The 17,223-nt window shown below is 37.5% G+C and overlaps 1 protein-coding gene across 11 annotated transcripts in view; it reads right to left on the bottom strand.

Annotated features, from left to right (window-relative positions):
• Window positions 1-669: 669 nt before the first annotated feature.
• mtmr3 (myotubularin related protein 3) overlaps window positions 670-17,223 on the bottom strand; it is a 38,743-nt gene continuing 22,189 nt past the window's right edge. The window contains exons 11-22 of one of the 11 annotated variants that reach the window (XM_084086998.1): window positions 16,901-17,032; window positions 16,706-16,817; window positions 14,227-14,422; window positions 12,035-12,220; window positions 11,765-11,935; window positions 9,450-9,595; window positions 7,094-8,459; window positions 6,879-6,989; window positions 6,151-6,192; window positions 5,364-5,452; window positions 4,467-4,493; window positions 670-2,666 (exon numbers count right to left, since the gene is read on the bottom strand). In XM_084086998.1, the coding sequence (XP_083943124.1) occupies window positions 2,495-2,666; window positions 4,467-4,493; window positions 5,364-5,452; window positions 6,151-6,192; window positions 6,879-6,989; window positions 7,094-8,459; window positions 9,450-9,595; window positions 11,765-11,935; window positions 12,035-12,220; window positions 14,227-14,422; window positions 16,706-16,817; window positions 16,901-17,032 (2,750 nt within the window). In that variant the 3' untranslated portion in view covers window positions 670-2,494. Of the gene's footprint in view, window positions 2,667-4,466; window positions 4,494-5,363; window positions 5,465-6,146; window positions 6,197-6,878; window positions 6,990-7,093; window positions 8,460-9,449; window positions 9,596-11,764; window positions 11,936-12,034; window positions 12,221-14,226; window positions 14,423-16,705; window positions 16,818-16,900; window positions 17,033-17,223 lie in introns of all 11 variants that reach the window. The other 10 variants (XR_014603009.1, XM_084086999.1, XM_084087000.1 and 7 more) reach the window with 10 other exon arrangements.

The following is a 17,223-nucleotide window of genomic DNA, read 5'->3' as shown; positions in this document are numbered from 1 at the left end:
GCTGTTTAATTGGTCAAATACAAAAGCTTGTTAATTTTTGTAATGTATAATCTGCTTTTTTTGTCTCTAATTAAACAACCAAGATTTGGTCTGTGTAAATAAACATCAAATAAATGTGGTTTAAATGCATTATGTACTATGCACTGTTAAATGTCATTGTAAACGAGGCTCTAGTTTATTAGTGTTATACATTTTCAATGAAAGTTAATGTTAAAGCCTCTAAGGAATACTTTAAGCAAGAAGATTTAATATCAACAACTTTAATGGAGCAAGATTTATGATAGTGGAGTTAGATAAGCAGAAGTGTACAGCCTTACACACTGATGTTATTGACTAAATCAGGATTTCTCAAACTGGTTCATGAAAAGCAAATGTAAAATGTATAATTAAATTATAATAATAATAAATAAAAAACATGATATAACATTTAAATTAAAAAAATATTCAATATTTTAATTGTTTGCCTGCCTATGTGACCAATAACCAATATCAGAGTCTGTGAATGTGTTGTTACATTATTGAAATATTAACTTACAATCTCAGGCGGATTTCAAGTAAACATTTTAGGTAAAAGGGGTTTGGCTGACAAAACAGTTTGTGAATCTTCGTTTGTGACGGTGCAGTGTAAACACAGTCGGATCAGTGAATTGAGTCCAGGAGTCGGTTCAGTTGGAATTCCACTTTGTTTAATTCTTACAGAAATCTGCAACAGTGTATTTCTGATGATTACCAATGTGCAAAATACAAACCCATGGAATTTACTCTTTCTGAAAAAAAAAATTCACATTCATGGATTGGCGTTAATGCAAAAGCTGTCGCACCGGTGACACTGAAAGCACTCTTGCACCGACTTCTACCAAGAGGAGCAGAGGTCATCAGCTTTAGGAATTAACGCCCATCATCACGGCCCTAAACTCTCAGGAGCTTCCAGGTCATTATAGCATCAGCTGGCGAGCCCAATGTCAAGGTTATAGTTCACCGCAAACAATTAAAATTATCATTATTTACTCACTTGCTGTTGTAGTTTTACTTTTTCATTGAACTCTTTTCCATATAATAGTGTTCACATCCATCAAGCTAAAAAAAAAAAAAAAAAAAAACACAAAAGCAATACAATAAAACTTGCAGTCGCTATGAACTGTCATTACATGGAAAAGAGTTGCATGAAGATTCTCCGAATTCTGAGGGTGAGTAAACGTATTATCAGGTGAACTCTGGCTGAAAGATCGGCTGATTGAGGGAAACGTCACAATTAACCTCCAAAAAAGTGGATAAACTGGGAAAGGCAAGCTAAAGAGATTTTGATTGTGATTTGTGCGTCATTTCTCAAATGTGTGTGTGTGTGTGGAAGGGGCTTCATTTTCAGTGCAAAGGCAGCTCACACCCATCAACACTGATTATCCTGTGGTGTATCAATTGTCAGGATTGGACATACAATTCAAACAAAAAACTTGATAATAAATAAGTGTTGAGAGCGCAAAAAATAAAATAAAAAACAACAACATCTGGGGCCCTAATGCAGCATATCACATACATCTCTCTCCACATACAACTGTTCAGCATCACTGGGAGGACAAAAATAAGAAATACATTAAAAGAAAAGCCCCAAATGGCTACAACTGGGGAAAACAACACAACTTATATTTGGTGACTAATTTAGTGAGCCACTATTCAAGAATTCTATACAATTTCTCATTTTAAAAGCTATACGTCTCATTCTTATATCATTCTAATATATTATCTCATTTGTCTCGCATTTATGTTACAAAAAAAAAAAAAAAAAAAAAAAAAAAAAGCATTAGTGAGAAGGTCTCAGAAGCAGACGTGTCTAAACCAGCCGGCGTCCACACAGCAGATCAGAAAGACAAGAGCGCCCTCTAGTGGCCCGTGCTGACATCACTTCCTGTCACTATACAGTCAACATTAGAGAGAAAATGAATGGTTTCTATTTGAGAAAGTACTTTGGAGTAACTAAGCAAGAATCTGGAAATTTGGTGCATTCAAACCCTAGACTGTTTGAATGCTGTGTGGCACCCAGAATCACTTGTGCAACCTCAAAAAGAAAGGGAAAAAAAGCAGATTGTTGAAAGACGAGATGAGAACTCAAAAAAACAAAGCTAGGATCTTGCGGACTCGTCCCAGAAGCACCTTTCACCCTGTGATCTTTGTGAGATGACGAGGGAGGAAACCCTACTCTCGCACGCCGTCCGCTGGTTGGTGAAAACCTTCCCTCTGTGCAGCAGGTACAGGACAAGTGTCATCGCAAACGAAGACAAGCTCTCATTCGTAACCCGCCTCCGCAAATAAGTCTCTTCTGCAAACGCCAACTGAAAGTGCTAAGCCTCCTCTCCTCCCTGGACGACTCTCTGTGCGTTCCACATCGTTCCATATATACATGATTCCCTTTCGGGTGGGAAAGAAGCGACTTCAGTCTCTGGAGCTTCTACCTCTCGTCCTGTGGGTCCTCGGCAGTTGTCCGTGTGCAGGTCTGGGATCAGTTGGAGCTGGCTGTGATGGGTTTGTCCAGCTCCATCTCCAGAGCCGATGCGGGAACCTGCAGGTTGCTGAAACACGACCTACACACACGACTGGGCTCGAACAACTGCTGGCTTGGCACCGGGATCTTCTGATCGCAACAGCTGGCACAGAACACATTCCCACAATTCCTGCAGGGGGCGGCAGAGGTCGGGAAAGTAGAGAGAGAGACAAAGGAGTAGGGAGTCAAGAGAAAAAAAAAAAAAAGAATAGAATTAGTACCTTTATAAATCACTATTAGAATTTAAGATAGCACTACCTAGAATATATAAGACTTTTTTTTTTTTGCATTTGAATGCATTAGAACTGAATGCACTACATTTAAAAAAAAAAAAAAACTAATTTAAAATAACAATAATGAGGATATGAATGCATTCAAACTGAATGCACTACATTTTTGAAATATAATAAAAATAAGAATTATTCTTATTGATATTTAGATTCATCACATTTAAAATCTGAGATCACTAAGAAAGCTCCTCCAATAAATACATACCGATAGCCCTAATTTAAACACATTTTACTAGTAACATTGTACAAATTTTTTTTTTTAATACATATTAAAAAGTTCTCGATCACGTCCTGAACAGGAAACGACAGTGTTACAGTGTTAAGGGTGGGAGGGGTTTCTTCAGGTCTGGACGAAATGAAGCCCAGACACATGCAGACAAACTGCAAGAAAACATCTAATTACTGTAATCACAAAGGAGTGAGAAGAGGTGCATCATCAGCGCCACACACTGTGTGTTATACAGAATCATGCAGCCCTTCGTGTATTACCATCATACTCAAACACACATGCACAACTGCATGGGCAGAGAGAACATAAAAGGAGAGGCTTTACATAAAATCAATCACAATTTCCATCCATGAATCTCCATGACTTCCAGTTTCCCTGAGCCTTATCACTGAAAACAGGACTTTCTGGCTCTTATGAAGTAAGGTTTGATGTAGTCTATAGAAACACTGCAGGTATATTCACAAATCATCATGGTACTGGCACCAGGAACACAAGTACATTAACATATGACCTAATTTACATGCCAAAGCCTGTGCAGTTGCAGTGTTAACTCAATTTACATGCAAAGAGACTAAACAAATCATTTTTCAAATATGGAAATATATTATAGTCTTAGAGGTCTAAAAGAACAGTGAGGGTGGAAAATGGCTATAGAAAAACTGAATTATGGCTGGATTTGGTGCAGGAAAACCTTAACAAACATTAGAAAGGGATTTCAAGTGTCCATAATTGACACTTTTACAGCATTTTATTTAAAAGATTAGATTTATTTACACTACTGGGCTTGAAAGAAGTGTCTTCTGCTCACCAAGGCTGCATTTATTTGATCTAAAGCAAAAACAGATAAAGCAAAAACAGTAATTTTGTGAAATATTGTTACAATTTAAAAATAACTTATTTCCTATGTGGATATATTTTAAAATGTAATTTATTCCTGTGATCAAAGCTGAATTTTCAGCATCATTACTCCAGCCTTTAGTCACACGATCCTTCAGAAATCATTCTAATATGATTATTTGCTGCTAAAGAACTACAATCCTGTTGCTCAGGAGTCTTTGATTAATAAAAAGTTCAAAAGAGCATTTACATTTTTTTATTTATTTATTATAAATGTCTTTAATTTCATGCATTTCTTAAAAAAAATAAAAAAGAAAAAAAAATTCTGACTACACTCTTTTGTATGATTAGAAGACATGAAAATGAAAAGGCAAAACCCCTCTGTTCTCTCTTAGACTGGCTCTCTGGATCCTGTGTAATTACTACGGTACAGTTTCCCCTAAACCATAACAGAGACGGCCCACTTCAACCCTATGAAGAGATGGAGGAGGAGAGGGTTAGGTCACTCTGAAGCGATGCAGGGTTAACGGGACATACGAGCCTGAGAATGACAGAGAGAGAGGGCAATTCTCACCAAACCTCTTCCATACGCTCCTTGCCTCTGTGGTACAGGAGGAGAAATGAACTTCAAATCCTAGTAGTGTAAAACCTAGTGAGATTTCTAACTAGAAAGCATTTGTAGGCATCACTGGCCTGACACAATTAAGGCTGTACCTTTGTTTTTAGGCCAAATCTAAGGATACTTTAACAGAATCCCAGAATACATTGTAATCTTTCAAAACGGCAGATGGAGTTGAAAGAAATATAAAAGACTGCAAATAATATTTCATGCATTGCTGAAAATAACTCATACATAATGCACTCAAATATTGGGTGATAGTCCATTTTAATTAGTTGGACCTCTACTACTATAAATTGAAGTATTTGTATATTTGTTTATTAAAGTTATGATCTTTTGCTCTTTAGCCATCTATCATGCACTTCACTATTTGGTGAATTTCATGAACTATTTCGACCTGTTGCTGCCTAGGTATAGCGTTCCAAATCAGTCACTTGTTATGATCTTCCATTTCAGTCAGAATGCTGCCTATGTAGACAGTAGGCGTTCAGAAGGAGCTGCTAAAAACTGAAACTATGCTTGATATTTGCACAATTTCAATAGGAAACCATATTGCAGTTTACTCATCGGGTCAGTTTGTACAAGTCCTCACAGTTGGGTAGCTTGTTTAATCTGCTGTGTTTACAAGTGCTGCTGTAATGAGTTAGGAGTCATGAAACATTTCTGTTTACTGGACGACCAGAGGAATTTCAGAGAGGAAAAAACAAGGTTTTCCAGAGACGACAAGAAGAAAGTGAGTCAACACTAATGCATCTGACTAGGTACATGTACAAGAGCCAGAAAGAAATAGTAACAGAAAGAAGGCTGTAGAGATGTGTTCTTTGTGTGAAGGAGTTTGTGATGTTATCGAACCTGCAGTGGTGCTTTCTAGTGGCCAGCCAGAATCCTCTCTCACAGCCGTAGCACTGAGCAGCCAGATGGTCCGGGTACCACCGGGTCACCTGCAACAAATACTGAGCTCTAAATAAAGGGACCAACTGCCTAATAAAGACCTAAAAAAATACATAATATGGCATTCGCAATGCATTAAACAAAGTAATGTGATGTATTTTAAAAATATTTTGATGAAAATCTAAATTTCTTTAGACTAACATGCAATGAGGAATCAGTTTTTAATAGGTAAATTGGGACAAATTTAATGTCATCATTTCCTTAAAGTCAGCAGAAATATTATTATCATAAATTCTAAACTCTCAAATAATTATTTATATACACTACTGTTCAAAAGTTTGGAGTCAGTAAGCTTTTTTTCATTCAGCAAGGAAGCATTAAATTGATCAAAAGTGACAGTAAAGACGGTATAATGTCACAAGAGATTTTTAATTCAAATAAATGCTGTTCTTTTGAACTTTTTATTAATCAAATAATCCTGAAAAAATGCACAAAATTATATTGATAACTAATGTTCCTTGAGCAGAAATTCAGCATATTGAATGAATGATCATGTGACACTGAAGACTGGAGTAATGATGCTGACAATTCAGCTTTGATCACATGAATAATTTACATTTTGAAATATTGAAATATATGCAGTTATTTTAAACAAAATGACTATTTTTACTGTATTTTTGATAAAAATTAATGAAGCCTTGGTGAGCAGAAGAGACTACTTTCGAAAACATTGAAAAAACTTACCGACCTTATATTCTTTCTCCATACACCGGTGCAACAAATCCAAAGTCTTTCTAGTACAATAACAGTCATATAAACAAAACAAAGATTAAAGGTAGGGTAGGCAATGTTTTTCATAAACACTTTTTGTTATACTGGTTGAAACTCTCTTCACATCCTGATAGCAATCAATAATGGAAGTTGTCTAAATATTAAAACATGTACATATATGTTCTGTGGAAGTCTCAGGAGCAAAAAATGTTAGTCCAATCTTTGCATTCGGTCCGACCTGCCTGTCAACCTATGTATGTGCATACTTCCGCGCATCTCACACGTCATCAGCGCGGCTATGCAACGAGCTTATGTTGAGTTCACGCCATGTCGTAACTGTATTTACGAGATGGCAGCCTGTGACGTTCTACTCGGCACTGATCACATCTTCGGATTCGGATTTCTATGGCAATACTAAAATCAAAATGAATCTGCAGCAGTCAGGTGGTGCAAGTCAGAGCTTTGCAAGTTGTTTATGTTTATTATTGTAATGTTATGTGCTTTGAGACATGAGGTAATTTAACATGTAACACTTTGCAGACTCTGCTCTGGCTGTGCTCATTCATGTTGTTTTGGAGGCGGCGTAGCTTTGGAGAGTGAGGGTGGGATCGTATGCTTTCAACGCTAGCTTGCTATTGCTAGCCTCTCTGAAATTGCCTACCCTACCTTTAAAATAAACACAGTCAACCTAGTTTAATTATGTACCTCAGTGTCCTGCTTGTCCACCTGCTCCCAGCTGGCCTCAGAAAAGAGTTCAGTGCTGCAGCGGGACAGACAGTTGTGCTCCAGGTTGAAGTCGGAGTCTGTGATTGAGGTCTGACAAGAGAGATGGGGAAAAAACGTCTCTTAAGATAAACCTAGCTGAAAAACACAAACCCAAACCATGTGAGGGGAATTAAACACTAGTGTGCATGGCTCACCACTTCATCTCCTATGTCTCCGTTGAGTCGCAGCATCCCAGCAGCCTGATGGCTCTCCAGACGGCTCCAGAGCTCCTGTACCTGCCTCTTCAGAGCGTCCACCTCCAGCTGGTGACCCGCTTCGATCTGCCGCAGCCTTTGCTGCACGGCGTCCGTGTGCAGGGTCAACCCGTCATCGTCGAGATGGTTTCGGGCTGAAGGGGGCTCTGGAGGGCTGAAGCTCGGCCGGCCCAGAAACCCTAAGTGCAGGCAGCGATGGTGGGAGCAGGCGCCCCGTGCGTGGAGGGTCAGCGAGCCACAGCTAGCGAGTGACACCTGTCGGCTAAGCGTGGCCCGTTCCCCGTTTGTGCGTGGCGCGGAGGGCTCAGGGTCGGGGGAGTCTCCGTTACACACAGAGTGGAGGAGGTCAGAGGAGGGCGGAAAGGCACTGAGAGACGGCCGTTTAGGGGTGTTGTTTAAAGTCCTGGGAGCGCCTTGCGGATTGGCTGCTGTGCGGAGACCCTGTTTGAGGCACGACGATTCAGCGAGGGCTTTGAGAGGAGGCGGAATAATTAAGGGTGCCAGACTCTCCTGCAAAACGCCTAAGTCCTCCGTGAGCGTTTCTGTGGAGCTCTCCAAAAGAGAAAGACGTTGCTCAATGATGTCTCGTCCTGGTGGTTTCTCGACTCCATGGCCGTTACTCAGAGTCCTGAGGCCATTGGGAGGGAAATTAGCCGTGCTACAAGAAGGGTTGTGTTCTTGTATCATGCATTTCTCGAGGGTTACTTCCTCCGAGTCTTGGCTTCCCGAGGTATCCTGGCTGAGAGCAGAAGACGCTTCAGAATTACCATCTTCTGAACAATGGCCATTGACATTTCCATTTCCAAGGCTTTTAGCTTTGCTCTCCTGAGCATCCTCAATACCACTGTTACTTTCTTCTGAATGTGCAATATCATCACTCTTGATGATATCATCACTCTTAGTGTGGTCTGTCTTTGCATCTCTGCGGCTATCTGATGCAGACTCGTCTTTTGTAGCTTCCTGGAGAATGTTCTCCATTTGGCCCATAGCCACACCCACTGTCAGCTCTGCCTCATCAACCCCCTCCATCATTGGCAACCTGACATCCTCAGGCCCCTCCCCATTCTCTGTTCCCCCACTGGGCAATGTTCCCATAATCCCCACCACGGTCTGTCCGTTGACCCTCTCGTCTGGATCTGGAGATGCAGCACCTTCAGTCCCTGTCCCAATGTTGAGCTCCAGAGATCTGCGATGGTCCTGCCATTTCTCATTCAGACTGGGGTCGCTGGAACGTCGATTGGAGGTCAGAGGGTTTCCAACTTCACAAGCGCTAGGCAAGTTTTCAAACGACCGGGTTTTAGGACGCCTGTGGGCACAATACAAAACGAAAACAAGCTCAAGTCAACATGAAACACCATTTACATGTACTAAAATAAGTATATCCAACCTTACTATACTGTATGTACTATATAGCAGAAAACTGCTTGATTGTTATATCGCTGAAAAATTTAAACTATTATAGCCCAGCAATATATTCAAAATTGTATATATAGTACATCCTACTTTACCTGCGTACATACAGTATATTCATGTAAAGCAATATGTACTATATAGCAAATCTCGTCTGCATGATTGTTTATATCGTTGCAAAAATGTAAAGTGTATTAGTGCACAGCTCTCTATATATTAAGTTTGGATATATATATTATATCCGACTTTATCTGCATAGTACCGTACACTCACATAAGGTGATGTATACTATATAGCAAATCTCAACTGCTTGATTGCTTGTATCATTGCAAAATGTATATTTATATTAATCACCCAGCTCTAATCTGCTAAACACAACTATAAGGCTTAAAGATATTACAAACATTAACATCATGACTAGCTGTATAAATAAATTTGACTTGATGTGATTTATATCCCATTTTATTTCTGTAATGCGAAGTATTTCAGAGTGTAAAGATTCAGATTATTTTATTTAATGCCATGTCAGCACTCAAAGCTATTTTCATGGCAAAAATACAAATATCATATAAATACAATAAAAAAATAAAATAAAAATAAACACAGCAAGTCATATTATATAAGATTTTTTAAATTAACACATGATAAAAAATCCAAAACCTTTTCAGGCATAATCTCATTAAATATGTCCTTAAGTGAAGTAACTTCATAAAAGAGCATTCTGCTTGTAATAAGTCCAGGATAATCCAATAAAATATGTTTAACAGATAAGGGAATTTTACAAAACATGCATAGAGTTGGATCTTCACCCTTAAGCAAAAAAGCATGGGTCAAACTTGTGTCAGAGTGTAAAGCATTTTGCTATCAGTTAACATCAACCAATTACCTGCCCAGGGGCTGGTCCTCAGGGTTGGCACCAGGTGCGAGGTATGGGGCACAGGAGTCATCTGAAGGGGTTGTGGGTGAAGAGCTGGGTAGGTAAACTGCTGTCCATAACAAGAGATTGCGTACGTGACACACAGGATGAAGCACCTAAAAGAAGCAGAAGAGATATCATAAAAATAGATGCTTGATGTTATGATCAAGCTCAGCATTAGTTCTGGCAGGTCATGTCAGTCATGCTCACATTAGCTGACTCTCAGCTGATCCACGTCTACCTATAGGAATACGCCTATCACAGCGTCCCTATATATAAGGTCCATTCAGCATTATCAGCAGCTTTATCGCGTTGCTCAGAAGCTAATTACCCTCCTCCATCCCCAGCTCCTCCTTTTGTCCACAGTCAGGGATTCTGATATTCCTCTTCAAATCAGACTGTCATTTATATTGCTTTAAGTTGTCACATTAAATTATTGTCATGCAGACATCATTAATGTTCTTAAATACATTTTTATTGGTACATGCTAGGCTACATAGATGGGCAGGGAAATCTTGCCCAGAACGGAACCACACCGCCAATCCAAGCTGTATGCTAATTGTTAATCATCTTTGACGATAGTGGTCCTGACAGAATTTTAAAATGGGTGAATCTCACATAGAAATATCATATTTCACACCAAAAAAAAAAATTGAAAGAAAATTAAACATATTTTGCTAAAATAATTGTTTCTTTATTTGAATTTCGTTATGTACTATGACCCAAGTGAAATTCACCTGATGTTTTTAGTTCAATTGATCCAATCCAAGCAGAAATAAAAGAAAAAAGGCACCCAAGAAAGCATTTTTTATCAACTGTAAATCAATATACCACTGAAATTGAAAGTTTGAGGTACAAAAACTAAAATTGTTGTTAAAGGCTATTTACATAAAAATTGGTTGTCATCATCACACTGACCCACGAACAGTGTTGTTATTGTTAACTAATAAAAAAATTTTTTTTAAAAAAATTACATTAACTGAAATAAAATGATCAGTGACTTAAAAAAAATAAATATTTCAAATTTTTATTTAGTGTAATTGGAAGTACTTAAATGCTTAAAAGTGAAATACCAATTAATGAATAGTAAATAGAGATCCCTTTTTTTTTTAATGTACAAAAAAAAATCGACTAAAAAGTCAGGATAGTGTTTTTGTTGGGGCAGTGTGAACTATTCCTAAGAAACAGGAAATGAAAGGAAACGACAGCGCCGGGTCTCTTGAGTACTGGAGAGGAATGCAAGCATTCGTTCTGAAGCCAGTAAACGCCTCCCTTCATGTTTACTCACTACACAAAGGTCACAATAAACTATTACAAAACAGAGGTATGAATTATTAGGTAAAGGTGTTAGGAAGAAAAAGAAAAAAGAAAAGAAAACCTTGCTATTAATAGAATCAGTGGAGTACAGACATGACTAGCAATGGGCTGAAATATGGGCCATGCCAAATAATGGTTAGATTTTTGTTTTCATATTATTGATTATATTTGTACCCACTTTGCTTAACAGAAGTCTGAATTTCAGAGCAAACATTACCTTTATTAAATAAAACCTTACCTTTATTTTTTCAACTTTCTAATTATATTATACACTACTGTTCAAAAGATTTACAGACATTTATAATGTTACAAAAGTTTTCTATTTTGTTTAGATAATAATATTTAATATTAAAATAGAAAAACAAAATGTATAACTGTTTTCAACATTGTAAACAGTAAGAAATCAATTTTGAGCAGCTGTATATTACAATGATTTCTGAAGTGTCATGTGATTGAAGAGTGGAGTAATGATGCAGAAAATTTAGCTTTGCATGTAAATTACATTTTAAAATATATTCAAATAGAAAACAGTTACTTTATACTGTAATAGCATGTTCACAATTTTACTGTTTTTACTGTATTTTTGATCAAATAAATGCAGACTTGGTGAGCAGACGACATTAAAAAAAAAATCTTAGTGACACCAAACTTCTGAAAGTTAGTGTATGTGGGAAGCTGACATGTGCAGTGATGTGACATGCTATACTCCATATGAAACAAATGTATTATTTTATAACTCAATGCAAGACTTGAGCAACTAGATTCAAACAATATTCGCAAGTAAATTGCTTTTTTACACCGCAAGACTATTAAAAAACTTATAGTAAAGTCATCAAAATCTATTATATCTGCTCTTTAGATTTTGGCATCAGCTATTGAAAACCTCGTATCAGTCGACCACTACACAAGAGATGAGCAAATGTTCATAAAAGAGTGATGAGTAAAAGAGAGAAGAAGAGGTGACGTACGGTTTCTGAATGAGAGGAGTACAGCATGTTTCCGAAGGAGCGGTTGGCAGCCCTGAGGAGAGACCACACTGAGCAGGTCCTTTCCTGGATGTGTCTGTCTTCCCTCTCCTTCCCGCTGTTACACAGGAACGTCCCGAACAGACACGAGTATGTGTGCTGCACAAGCTTCACCTGAACACACAACCCCAAAAGAATTCAGAGTTAGTTCAACAAATAGTTAAATCGAAGTACAAGAAGAAACATAAAGGTTTGCAGCAAACTTTGACCCACCAGAAAGGCTTCGTTGAACTCAAAGGAACATGGGAATTGTCTTTGGAGCTGGTGCACACAGTCTAACCACTGCAGGAAGACAGGACATCTCTCGTTTAAGTCTTCCGCGTTCTCTCCGTGACCACAGCGGTCTGCGAACTTGTGACCGAAGTCCAACCACTCGGTCTCAACCAGCACCTGAAAACCCTGAAAGTGGACAGGAGAGTTTATATGATATCAACAGTTTTCACAATGAAGAGTCCAAATATGAGCATTCTGGGACCGGATTCACAAAACATTCTTAAGAATAAAATTCTTCTTAACTGCTATTTTCTTCTTATTTTCTAAGAATATTTGGTTACACTTTATTTTAAGGTGTCATTGTTACAGTGTAATTATATATTTAATTACTGAGTAATATTAAGCAACTACATGTACTTACTATAGGGTTAGGGTAGGATTAGGGTTTGGTTTAGGGTTAGTTGCATGCAATTATGCATAATTTACTGTTATTACTTTGGTAAGTACATGTAACATATGTAACAAGGACACTGTAAAATAAAGTGTTACCGAATATTTTGTATTCCCAAAAACGTTTCTAAAGAAGTCTTCATATTCCTGAAAAGAATATTCTTAAAAATCTTTGGAAATAACTTCTTAAAGTTAGGATGACCCCCAACCTGTCTTTAATACCCAAAGGGTAAGATGTTTAATGAATTTATTGGGTTGTTTCAAATAATAAGCATTACATTTACATTTAATCATTTAGCAGATGCTTTTATCCAAAGTGACTTACAAATGAGGAAATCAATAGAAGCAATCGAATTACAACATAACTAGCTACATATAATACATATCACTAGTAGCAAGAACGTGGACGAGTACTCTGAAGTGACACGATCAGTCATGAAAAGAGTGATCAATCATGAAAAGAGTGATCACTAGAGTGATATACATGATGTGTTCACTCAAGCTAGAACTAGCGATGCAGCACATGACGCATTTACTCTAGATAAATTGTGAGAAAGACGTGTGTGCAGATGAATGGGAAAGACCACTACACCTTGAGACAGGCTATTTTAAAATAGCTATTTTAACTTGACATGGCGTATTAAACACCACACTGAGTGATACTCCTATCAAGCCAGTCGCAACAAAAATACAGGCTTTGAGGAGTTTTTTATTCAACGAGTCTTAGGCAATACCCACCTTTCAATCAAATAGCACCAAAGCCTGTCATTTTCTTGAGAACTTGAGAATTTCATGAGTTCATGGGAAATGTTGCAATTTCAAGAATTCCAACATTCTCACAAACTTCTTAGAATTTACAGTATATTAAGATTTTTTTTTACTTCTTTCTTAAGAAGGTTCTCGTGAATCCATCCCCTGGTCTTTTTTTTTTTTTTTAAACACCTTCAAAGCACAACATGTATTCAACATCAGAAAATTAGTTATGCCTCCTCCAGTGCTTAAGATGACTCATGCACCTCCCGAGATCCAGATCCACAACTAGATCCATGGACTTCAGTTTTCAATCAAGTTTTCCATTTACTCTTGCCATATAAACAGCTTGCTATTCTCAATTATTTGGGGAAAAAATCAAATGTGGCTTGATAAAGTGCAGCAGCACCACTCTAACCCTCAAAGAGTCAGTACAACGTGAATTCTGATGACCTGAAATCACAAAAACCCAGGGATTTACTACAGCAGAAGAACGACTCTCCATTGTTTCATCCGTCTTAATCACAGGCTTCAAGCTCAGGAAACATTACAAATATTTTTACATTTCCTCTAAGCCATTGTCAATGTAAACATGTCCTTGTGAGCATTTCAAACCACAGGATTTAAAATAAGCCCTTGTGGATTTTTCCAGCATGTGATATAGCTTACAAATTCCTTTTGTAATAATTCAGAGAGTTTTAATGTTCTTCTCGGTTTTTGTTCATTACTAGCCTGACATATCGTCATACTCGTGTTTCAGCCAAACCAGGAAAGAAAATGCCTCTGCACTCAATTGGATAGACCTATAACCAATCAGAGCAAAGGAGTAAGTGGCGTATGTTGAGTCAACAGAACTCAACTGCAAACAGCTCTGGTTCGAGCATAGTTGCTCTACAATGGATCAAGTCCAGACCGAACTTCCCGACCTCAAATGTTGTGGGCAGGGCTAAGTTCGGCTGGCATCCAGGCTAGTTCATTACAGCGGAGCTCACCTCAATGGTGCGGTAGTACGGGTCCAGCAGGAGTTTGGCCAGCGCCGCTATCTGAGGGGTGCGATCCCAGCCATCTGAGCAGTGCACCATTACGGGCCTGTGGTCGCGGTCCACGGCGTTCACTACGAGCAGAGACGCCTTAAGCAGGAGGGACAGATGCTGCAGCCACTTTGTGCTCTCCAGAGCAGACAGCCAGCTAAAAACACAACAAAACTCACCATTACGCACTTCTACACATCTAATGATTAGGGTGCTGAAATGTGTTCAAGTGAAAAAAAAAAAAAAGATCAGTACCGTTTACCTATATAAGGTTATAGTATACAAGGTTTCTTGCACAAAAACATTTAATAATATTTAGAATTTAAAAAAGCAGTTTTCCTTTCTTTAACTTTAAGACTTGTAATTTGACACACAACTTGCAATGCAATATGGCTGACAAACACCTGTGTATAACATAGGTAGCATATTTTCATATATTAAGTTGCTGAATACTTAAGTGATGACATATTATACACTACAGGGCTCAACGTAAGGAATTCAGCTCAGATTTTTACTTGCCCTGCCAAAATTTCCACTGGCCCCACCACAAAAAAGTAATAAATAAATAAAATATTTATTGTTTTCATTGTGTTTGAAGTTTGAACAATGCAACCTTAATAAATAGGGTTATGACACCAATTTTCAGATTCTTGATTTCAATTTTGATGCCACAGCAAAACCTACTAGCCTAATAACTATATAAATTTCCAGTATTATTAAAAACAAGTAAACAGTCAGTAATAAAATTAGAACAAATAATCAAATTATGAGCAATAGCACAAATAAACAGTGCTTTCCAGGTTTTCCAGGGAGGTCTAACTGTAGTCGTCTTCAGGTACATAAATTGAATTAAGTAATCAAATTTAAAATACTCTCCAAGATGGGCATTTTGACATAATTTTGTTTGAATTTGTCCATTCAAGTGCAAGAAGATGTGAAAGAGAATTCAATTCAGTATTTGCATGCTGTAGTTTTTTTTTTTTTGGAGAAATTAATACTTTTATTTATCAAGGATGCATTAAATTGAACAAAAGAGTAAAGACATTTATAATGTTACAAAATATTTATATTTCAAATAAATGCTGTTCTATTTCTATTCATCAAAGTAGTATAAGCAGCTTTATGCACATCAGGAAAACAGTGTTTAAATCTTAATGGAAAACTGAGAATGACAAAAAAAAAAGAAGTGGTTTGACAAGTGTGGGAAGCAGTCAATAATCATTATAAAAGTTTTTCAACATGGTCAAACGCAGCCAAAGCAAACTGACATTAGTCAAGGAAACACAGAGTGCAGGTAACCAGAGGAGATATTCCGCGTTTAAAAGGAAATCACCTTTGTGTGAACATTGCTACCTCATGCAGAGACATTTACAATCAGAATAATCAGAGCAGGGAATTGAATTTTTTCCCCTCTCAACAATTCATGTCTGTTGCCTAGAAACGCAGCTCTTGGTCAGAGTTTATCATACGGACTAAAAAGAGAAAGAGAGAGAATGACAGAAACAGAAAAAGAGTCACTTGGAAGACTCGCTGTTGACTTTACAACAAATGGATACGTGGAAAAGGCGCGGATGGAAAGGAAGCAAACACGAGCCAGCGCTGGAAATCACAGGCAGAAATGATGCCAGGGAAATAACAATAGACGGGAAGAGAGGAGCTCAAAAAGAAACTAAAGCACTTCTGCATTTGTACCAAACCAATTCGTTTAATAAAACATTTGATTCAAAGCAAAGAAGCATTTTGTTGACCAGTGTTATTTTAGTTTTAGTTATACAGTACTATAGTATTTATTAATATTTTGAATTAGCTTTTAATTTTTTTAGATTTTCAGTTTCAAATTTAGTTTAAGTTTTAGCAATTTTGTTATGTTATTGTTTTCATTAGTTTATTCAAATAAATATTTTAGCTTTAGTAATTTTAGTACTTCAACTTATTTCAGTTATTTGTCAAGGCAACATTTCTAATTTTCATTTTGAGTGTAATGTGTACGTTTATCATATTTTTCTGCTCTATTTCAGTATTTCATTAGTTTCGTTTTTTTTGTTTACAATAACAACACTGATGTTGAATACATTATTAGTTAGTCCTATTTTAGATAATTCTAGGTAGAGAACTGGCAGGAGTTACAGGTTTATGGTGTCACAATGGACACAAATAATGATAAACTTATATCATAAAACCTTGCACTCATAGTAGGTCTGAAAAGTTTATATGTTAAAAAAAATCAATATCATTATTTTGAATATCATTACGTTTTTCCTCCAGACGAAGATTAAAAGGGTCATTTTTAGTAGGTTTTAGATTTTAATTCATTTGAACAGGTTGACAGTACTGAAGTATTTACAAAAAAAAAAACATGTCATATCTCTAAAAGGTCGAAATATATAAATAAACAAAGGGACGCACTGCAACCACAGCAAACGTTCCCTGGAAGACTTACTTGGCTGGATCGGGCATTTGGGTGCAGAGGAAGCGCAGAGACTGGAAACTCTTGCGGATGGAATGGATGTTGGCCATACCCATAAACACCACCTCACAGTTAGGGTAGTACTCTACAGGGGAGAGCAACACGCCATTAATGAGGGGGGTGTCTCGTTTTATGGTGATTGTTAAAAGAGCATCTATGAGACAGTACCTGGGCATTCACACCCTCCACCTTTGGCTCTGTTGGCTACGGCAGCAGCGTATGACCTGGCGTCCAGGATCAGAAGCTTTCGAGGTTGGATGGCCAGTGTCTCCACCTCTGAGCTGTTAGTCATGGACGAGTCTATAGAAAGAGAGAAGTAGAAGATAAACATGTATGCATAGACATTATACAGGCATACAGTACCAGTCCAAAGTTTGGAAACATTACTATTTTTAATGTTTTTGAAAGAAGTCTCTTATGCTCATCAAGCCTGCAGTTAAAACAAAAAAACAGTAATATTATGAAATATTATTACAATTTAAAATAATGGT

This window comes from Abramis brama (genome assembly GCF_963993115.1).
Source record: "Abramis brama genome assembly, chromosome: 16".
Taxonomy (NCBI): Eukaryota; Metazoa; Chordata; class Actinopteri; order Cypriniformes; family Leuciscidae; genus Abramis; species Abramis brama.
This window is presented reverse-complemented; position numbering and strand designations above follow the sequence as displayed.